General features: G+C 46.0%; 1 protein-coding gene across 1 annotated transcript; it reads right to left on the minus strand.

Annotated features, from left to right (window-relative positions):
• Positions 1–5,849: 5,849 nt before the first annotated feature.
• Positions 5,850–6,560, minus strand: LOC130150721 (tetraspanin-7-like). Its single transcript, XM_056341929.1, has one exon. The coding sequence runs from the start codon at positions 6,558–6,560 to the stop codon at positions 5,850–5,852; it is 711 nt and encodes a 236-aa protein (XP_056197904.1).
• Positions 6,561–9,201: the final 2,641 nt, after the last annotated feature.

A 9,201-nucleotide genomic window follows, 5' to 3' on the forward strand; every position in this document is an offset into this window, starting at 1 on the left:
AAAAATTTTACCTTTCAAAGAGGGTCAGCCTCTGAAACAGAAGGAAACAGTGAAGAACCACAGCAGATCCTACCACTAGGTTGTTCTACACTCTACACTCTAGTTTGTTTTGCATGTCTTCCCATAATATCATCCTGAAAAGCTTAATATTCAAGGATATAATGTGACCCCCATTGACTTTTCAAGTTGCACAAAGTGGCATTAAAAAGTAACCACTACACACATCAGAAAGCTAATGGCAAAAGGCATTCACCCACAGTTAAATAATTTTTGTAGTTTATGCTAAAATTCCACTCAGAAAACAGTTTATGGCAGTGCAGAACTTACCACTGTTTTCTCCTCCCTTACAGTCTCACTGTCACCAAATGTGCCCTCACCTTTGGGCATTTTCTTTGGGGTTTTTTTTTTCCCCCCTCCTTCAGGTTTCTAGTCAGATCTAAATTCTTTTACCTGTACTTCTGTCTCAAGCTATTCCTTCACACCCTGACACTGGACCAAAAAGCCCAAAAAACAATATGGCCACAGAACAAACCAATGTAAACTGTCTGCTTTCCTAGTGAAAAAAAAAAAATAAAAATCTCTTCCCATAGGTAGATACTTTCTTCAATTGTTTGAAACAGAATTTGGGATGTTACGGGGAAGTGACTGTGCCTTTAATAAGCTCCCTGAGGTAAAGGTGTCTGGCTGGACAAAGGGGAAGGACTGGAGAAGTAACATCTATACAGATGTTCCCCTGATCCTTACAGGTATCTTTAGAAACCACAGAGATGTTTTTAAGTTACAAGTATCCTTCGACTTGGTGTGTTCCATGCTGATGCCAGCAGAGCTCAAACAAGTACAGTATCAAAGCCAGTGCTACCTTCCTGATGATTCCTGCTGTCTTCTAGGCTAGAGAGATTTCAGATGAAAAGAAAGTCTCAGACCCTGTAAGTTGGGTGACTTATGTTTTAAGTTTCCAACCAATATTTTGTGGTGCTTCAGAACAAGATCATGGTAAGACTTCCTAACCCGACCACCCAAACTTTCCATGGACATGCCTTTTTTATTGGAGCCCAAAATATTTGATTGGGAAAACACTGACTTTCCAGCTCTGCTCCCATGAAATCTGATTTATCAAAATCTCCTGTAGGTTGCTGGAGTTATAAAAAGAGCATCTTTACTATAATTCATCTTTGGAAATTATAGATGAATACTTTTCTTGTCAAGGGCTTTATATAATATCAGCTGCTATCAGCAAAGTCGTTGAGGTCAAAAGCGACTGTATTTTCTCCAGAAGAAAGAAGTTAATGTTATAATAGGATAAATGCATAAGTAAAGATGAGAACTACTTTTTAACATAAGAAATCTTCTTTCTTCCGTGATTCACCCAATCCTACTGCTATTGTTTAATTTTTCTGACCCTAGGAAAGCCATCTCTTCTCTAAAAATTCACAATCTGTTATAAATGCCACTTTTAGTCCTGGTTATCTGTAATGTGAAATTCAGCTACACACCAGTCTGGTAAATAAATGATGGTGGACAAAATATCAAAACACTTTTGAAGTTTGAAGGAGTTATATTCTTGGCATTCTAGATCAATGTTATAAAATAGTCCCTGTTTCATAAAAATGGTCTGATTTTACCACCCTGTTAATCCTAAATCTCAGTTTGTCCAAACAACAGAGCTATCGTATCTCCAACTGCTACACAGCTTGCCTCTACACTTAATTTGGTACGTTTTTAAATTGATTAAATAACCAGTGAAGTTAAAATTGAGATCAGCTTTTATTACACTATACCATTTTGATGAGTGACTTTACCCTGAAGAGGATGATCGAAAACAAATACATATTCCAGCAAGGGGTAGATGGTGCTGTCTAGTGCAACATTTTCCAGTTACAGCCATTCTGACCACCCAGAACAAAATTAACATTGAATCTAGGTAACTTTAAAAATTAAATTTAAATTTGGTCACAGAGCACGAATAATTCCAGACAACTGAAACAGCTACTGGGAATCTGCTAATCTGGGAATTAATTAGAGAAAAATGACATTTCTTCCACACATCTACAAAAGTTAATGTCTATTATTCTAGGAACTGGCAAAAAACATTCAACTAAAACTCACAGCCAGTCCATGAAATCTTTGGTGATATAAGTATACTTAATATTTATGGGGTCATTGCCAAAGTTTATCCCTTTTCAGTGAGTGTAGGCCAAAAGTGCAGAATTATGGCTTATATTTTTAATTATTCATTAAATTAAATCGGTGTCCTGAGATTCAGGTCTGGCCACCATAAAAACATGCACTTGTACACTAAAAATTTGGTTTATCATTCCTGTTTGATACTCCTAGCAACTTAAAAACACAACAAATCCACAGAAGTGGATATCTAAACAAGGTTTTGGTTGCATGTATTTTAACAGCATTCTTCATTCTACGTGTGAAGTAATCAGGGTCAGGATCAGAAATCATTTTAGTCATCCAGTGGAGCAAAAAAAGAGCAGTGCCATTATCTTGTAAATTTTCATAGCTTACTGCTTCCCATAAAGAAGGCCATTACAATAAACTCAGTGCAACTCCATGTCCCTTTCCCACACACTCCACAATGCCTGTTTTATTGCTTCTTTAATGGATCTTCTGAATAAAAAAACCTGCAATATGCTTCTGTCTTTACATTTCAGTGTACACTTCATTTCACTTGCACTTAGTTGAACCATGTGGAGACATAAAGAAATACAAACATTAAATTGGATTCGAAACAATGGCCTGTTTTGCTTGGAGCACTCCTTAAACTTTATTTCTGAAGTACCATTTCCCATACAAACTACACTTTTTGCCCTTTGTTAAAACTGTACAACATGACATTAATTTCCAGAAAATAACAGGAGTTCCACTAGTGCATAAAAGTGGTGTTAATACAAGGACATTTACAAACAAAAATAAAAAAATAATATTCTCTAGAACAATAAACATCCACGCTAAAAAATTAAGCATTGTTTTCTCTATAAAGAGAGTTTCCAAACACATTTCCAGAGTTCACCCATGCAGGTGAATAGTCAAATGACTGAGAAGCCTGTTTACATTGCACTCTTTACCTGGAGTGTGATTATCATAGCTATATAGCCACCTAATACCTGAAAAAAATGGACAGTTAAGATAAAACCACAGCTAACACCCAAGCACAACTTAACTGTCAATCCAGAATCCTAAACTCCATCCATGCAGACTAGATTCACTCTCCAAAAAAGGAAAACCCAGTTTCTCATCTTATACTTTTGACCTTGTGAGCTTTGGTTGAGAGAACTGACCCCGAGAGAATTATTTCCATGAGCAAAAATCATTTTTATGAATTTAGTAAAATCAGTTTGTGTACCTGGACTGCAGTGAGTGCTGGATAGTCTGTGCTGATCCTTGTAGATTTTTGCCTGTAAATACCATTCTGGATACAGCAGTCCTCAGCTGAAACTTCATTTAAACTTTAGACTGTTTTGCAGATCTGGAGAGTAAAATGTCAGTTTTCCATGGAAGCAACTATTTATATGCTTTGGTTTGGGTTTTTTTTTTACATTCTCAACTACCATCAGGCTTGTGCAATTGCTAATATAAGTTGGGGGAATTCTCTTTATGTTCCCTGAAGAGGGTTGCTTCGCTCTGCAGGAATATTGCACCTTTATGAGGACAGTCCAACAAGTCAGGGGCTGTTATTAGCAGGCCAAATTGCAGCACTATCCCCACTCAGAAATAGTTAAAATCCTGCAGGTGGAACAAATTCACCATAGAATTGAGCAATCCCTCTCCCAAAAAAGAAGGCTGGTGGGAGGGAAAAAAACAAACAACAAAGGGCTTCACTATCACAAAAGACAGCGAAGTGGTAGCATTTCCTAATATTTTTAAATGGTATAAACGATTAAAAGCATTGAAGATACCTGAAATCAGAATCTTTCCAAGTGAATACGTTTGCCCTTGTTCAACCCCCAAGAGCATTGTCAAACAAAATCCTAGAAGCTTATTTTCAGAGGGAGAAAGCACAGAAATACCAAGGCAGGGTCCTTTTAGGTACAGAAACTGTGAGGATTTAAACAGTGGGACGAGAGTTAGCTCTGCATTTGATCTGCTGTTCCCCATGGAGCGGCAGTGCTGCCTCCCTTTGCTCTGCCTTTGCCTGCCTCACCAGGGTGAGCAGCTGCCTCAGCTGGCAGGGCCAGCTCCGTCTCCCAAAGCGAGCGGGAGAAAAGGCTCTCACCTTCTGCACAGGCGGGACGGACACTCTGCCTGACTCATCCTTGCAGTTGCTCTTCAGTGAGAGGAAAAGAGAAAGCCAGAATGCAGTCAAAAGTAGTAAAGGCAAGGAAGGAAGAAAATAAGCCAGGCCTTCCTCACTCCATGCATTCATTGCCCAGGTACCAGGGCTTCACTGCTAATCTCCTTTCCCCCAGGGTTACTCCACTCTTCACGTGAAGCTATCAGTCATCTTCATTCAAGATTTCCTGTCCTGCTCCTGTTTCTTGGCATTTGACCATTCTCCACAGCTTTGCTAGTCACATTCCTAAAAGACGCCATATTCTGGAGTTCCTCTGTGGTTCCTGCTTCTTTTCTGAAGTCCTCCCTTCGCAGTTTGCTGGGTAAGGAGGGGTATTCAGCACGTCTTTGTGATGCGAGTCAGAGAAACATGTAGAAGTTCAGATCACAGGTTTTAAGGAAGTGGGAAGAAGCAAGGGTGAAGCTCTGAAAGTTCAGGATCTTCTAAAGTGTAGGGCTTGCTTTTCCTAAAGCTTCAAATGCAAGCCCAGCACTGTTGGGGGGAAAAAAAAATAACCTGTAGACTTACACAGCTGTCAGACTACACAGCAAGTTTTGCGATCCTCTGTTTAGTCTCAGGTTGTATAGATCTGGCTCCAAAAACGTCTCTTCAGAGACAGATCCTTTGAAAAAGTAAAAATGTCAGTCTGAGGGCTGGCTTTTAGAAATCCTTCTACAAAACAAAGTCTGTTCCGCTCACCCTGAAGGTAACAGCACAAGTCCAAAAGAAACTTCCGAAGGGCAACTCACCCTTCCCTCCTCTTGCCACTCCTAGCCAGGTCTGATCCTAGAGCTTTTGCCATCCTCCTGGTATGACAGGGATCTGGGTTTAAGATCTTCTCAGCCCTGCAAAGACATAACCAGCAACGCACTGGCTAAGAGGACATCCTAAAGGAGCTGCAGCTCCACCTTTAGATGACGATCAGCACTGGAAACAGCACAGCGGGAAGAGCACTGGTGGCAGTCCGACAGCCTGAATCAGCACAGAGTGAAGGTAGGAAATCTCTGCAGCAGAGGGGTGCGTGCTGCTGGGCAGTCCCTCAAGCAGCCCTCGACGGCAGCTGCTGGCAGGGCAACCTGGGTGTCCCTGAACCGGGTCTGCCCCTTGTGCACTCCAGCAGTTTTCCAGTACCATCATTTTCCAGTCTCAGAAGAACACTCACCCAGTGTAATGCTGAGAAGCACTTCTCTTGCTCTCCCAGACCCTCTTCTCTTTCCTGGCCCCTATTTCAGTGTCCCAGGATGTTTACATCACCAGAAAACTGGTCAGCCTCGACCCAGGTGTCCCTGCTGCCCCAGAGGGTGCCGTCCGTCCACGCTGCCGGCACCTTCCACTGAAGCAGTCTGGAGGCTCCCGGGGGCCCGTGGGGACCAGCTCTGAGGGGGTGTGGGTATGTATGCCTGTGGCACTGATGCACCTGCCACAGGCTCCGGAGGAGGAACGGAGTCTGGAGGAGAAAGCTCAGATGGAAGGGAGGAATACGAAGGCAGGATTTTCCCAGTCGAGTGCACTCAGGTACGGGGGAAAGAGGGGAGCTGGGGGGATGAGGGGTAGGCCCGGGGGGACCTCAGCGAGGGGTGGCGATGCCCAGCAGGTGGGCAGGGATGCGGGCAGCCAGCAGGCAGGCCAGCACAATGCCGATGAGCTGCAGCAGCGCCAGCCCCAGGGCAGCCGTGGCAATATAAAACATGTTGCCGCTGACGAAGGCCGACACCTTGCTGAAGCAACCATCGCGGTGCAGCCCGTCGGGCAGGCCGCGCCGGCAACCCAGGCGGGCCCGGCAGCAGCTGAGGGGCACCGAGCTGTTCTGCTCCAGCGCCCAGGGCGAGGTGAGCCAGTCGCGGTAGCTCTCCACACCGCAGCAGGACAAGGCACGCTGCAACGCGTCCAGGGCGTCCGCCACCCCCTCGTCCTGCCCGTAGGCGAGCAGGGCCTGGCGCAGCCCTTCCTGGAAACCCCGCGCAACGTTCTGGCGGTAGAGAAGTGCCGAGAAACCCGCTGTCAGCCCGGCCGCCAGCACGGCGGTCAGGAAGGCACTGTAGGCACGCAGGAGGCCGCGGTGCTCCGTGGCAGCGCCGAAGCAGCCCAGGAAGCCCCAGACCATGGCGGCAGCACCAGCGGCCAAGAGGATGGCGGGGGCGCTGGGGTAGTCGTCGGCTGACAGTGCCAGGTAGCTCCCCAGAGACAGCTTGGCCCAGAGGCCGATGATGAGCATGGTCAGCCCCGCCGCCCAGAAGACGAAGCTGAAGGCCATGAGGGACAGCTTGAGCACGGTCATGGTGCCTCCGGGCGCTGGCACCGGCGGCCCGTGGTGGCGGCGGGCAGGCTGCGCCGGGCACGGTGACGGGGTCCTGCGGCCGTCGGTGCCACCGCTCCGCGAGGGAGGGAGGACAGAGCGCGGCGCCTCGGCGGGGTGCGGGCGGGGGCCGCCCTCGGTGCGGGGCCGCCCTCGGTGCGGGGCCGCCCTCGGTGCGGGGCCGCCCTCGGTGCGGGGCCGCCCTCGGTGCGGGGCCCAGCAGCAGCCTCCCCCCCGCCGCAGCCAGCACCACTCGCGCCGCTCTTCCGCCCTGTCCCTTTTTCTGAGCGCCCGGCGCGGGGGCGCGGCCGCCGGCGGCGTGGGACGGGCCGGGGGTCCCCTCCCGTCCCCTCCCGTCCCGTCCCCTCCCCTCCCCCTCCGCAGGGCAGCCGCCCCACGCCGGCGCTCCCCCCGCACGCCCGGCGCTGCAGCCGCGCTCCCCGCGGGGACAAGCGCGCGCGCCCCCGCCTCAGCGCCCCGTTCCGAGGTTTGGGGTGCAGCAGGGTGTGCGGGCCGGCGCTCCCCGCTGCCCGCGGCACTGCGGACCCTCAGGTGAAACGGTTCTGCAAACCGAAAGCTCGAGATTAACTTTTACTGGAATATGCTGCAGCCAAGGTTTGCTCTGGGCAAGGGACCGAACTTCTCCTCGGAAGCATTAAGTGAAATTTCATGTAGCGCCTAAAAGAACCCATAGATAATCCGCAGGAATCATAAGAGAGCTATTAAACGAGAGGTGTTGGGGTTTATTTCTTACACTGCATCAAGCTGTGCTATTAGGACACTTTGTAGAAACAAGCATAAATCTGTACGTGAATATTAACCAACTACACAGTCACTTGGTCCCGACTTTCCCAGCTGGAAACTTATTTTCCAGATAGCTTGACTCTGTTAAATATTCACTTGATTCAGCCCATGATAACACTGAGCCACAGAGAAGGCATTAAACGGCCGTGCAGGAATGTCCACAGATAATACTGCTGTATTACAAGTGGCCCAGGAAGGTCTGACATGAGATTCCACCGTCAGTGCAGTCTCATTGCAAAAGATAAAGTATTCCTGGAAGCCAGGTAAGCAAAAGATGAAAAGGAAACCATAAATGAGGCAGGATCTCAGGCAGAGGAAGAATTAGCATCTCCAGAGGTAATTCATTGCTTAGTGAGACTTTGACCACACTAAACAACCAAACAACAACAACATCTTTAGCATTTCTCGGCAACACTGCAAGAGGTGTGTAGTACTCTTGAGTTCAAGATTTTGTACCATCTTCATTACTACGGGTCTTGGCACTGAATGCAGAAACTACTCAAAGGCATTGTGAGTTGACTTTCGTATGTCTTCAGATGCTCAAGAAACAAATTTTGTTATATACTAACATACTATCAGACTTCTATGAAAAGTTTATATTGCTTTTAAAAAATCTTTTAATAAAACTTTTAATATTACAGTTTCATTAGTTGGTGAAAGAGCTTTAACCTGTGCAGTTTACAGGATCACTGTGCACTTAAAACTGTCAGTCATCCCCCTCCCCCAGCCTGTAATTCCTTATCCTAGGACAATGCTACTCTCATTTAAATTTCCACTGATACAGCTTTGGGTGAAATTGGGGGGTTTAGTTTGTATATGCGGTAGTCACACCAAAAAATCAGGTCAGAGTACCCTGTTGTTCACATCTTTATCAAACTGCTTTGGGACTGCATTCTGAGGTTTAATTGTGTTCCAATGGTAATTTTCGTGTGGAAGTTTGAGAAAAACCTTTTGTTGGTTTCTTTCTGTTGCAGAATCATGGAAGGAAAGGAGGTGCTTTATGTGCTACATTTTAACACATACATTTAATATACAACTGGAAACTCTTAGTTGTCAAAGCATTAATACAGCATACTCGTCATTGAAACATCATCTGTTCTTTATTAGAGGCCTTAATAATTTAATTAGCAGGAGAATGTTATCATTCCTGCATTTTATAGATTCCCTTCTTTTGCTTTCTAAAAAGATCAAGCTGTTCATCAGTTTCTTGACAGGCCAAGCCTGAGCTAGTTCCTTTGATTCTCAGATCTTCTCAGAAGATTCCCAGTTCTTCATGTCAAAATGATTTAGGAATGATGATTTCCAAGCTCTAGAAGTACTCCCCAGTACATTGCATTATATTACCCATTTTGGCACTAAATCATATGACTAATATCCACAGTGAAGAATAAAAGCTCATGGCAAAGACAGACTAGAGGTCTGCTGGTATGGAACTTCATAACCAATTGCTGAAAGGTGATGGTTTTCACGGTTTCACGCCTAAGTGAACACATAGTGTTAGAAGGCTCTGAAGGTGACATTCGTGAGGCTATGTTTCTTCTGAAGCAGCCAGTCGCTGCCAGCCAGGCAGTTGTCAGCCATGAGGGGAAAAGTCCTCACTGTCCTTGGAACGGGCTGATCATTGCTGTGTTGTGATCTTCCAGCCACCTCTTTTTTCTCTTAGCATTTTACACCTTTTGGTAGCAGTGTTTTTTCCTTTTGAATCTTTGAACTGCTAACTATCCACATCTCAAAATTACCCACTGCTGTTTTGCCTTTCTTAACTTGCATGATTCTGTGTACTGTCTCACGATGGAGCGATTTTTTCAGAAGTTGATGC

This window comes from Falco biarmicus, chromosome 5 (genome assembly GCF_023638135.1).
Source record: "Falco biarmicus isolate bFalBia1 chromosome 5, bFalBia1.pri, whole genome shotgun sequence".
Classification (NCBI taxonomy): Eukaryota; Metazoa; Chordata; class Aves; order Falconiformes; family Falconidae; genus Falco; species Falco biarmicus.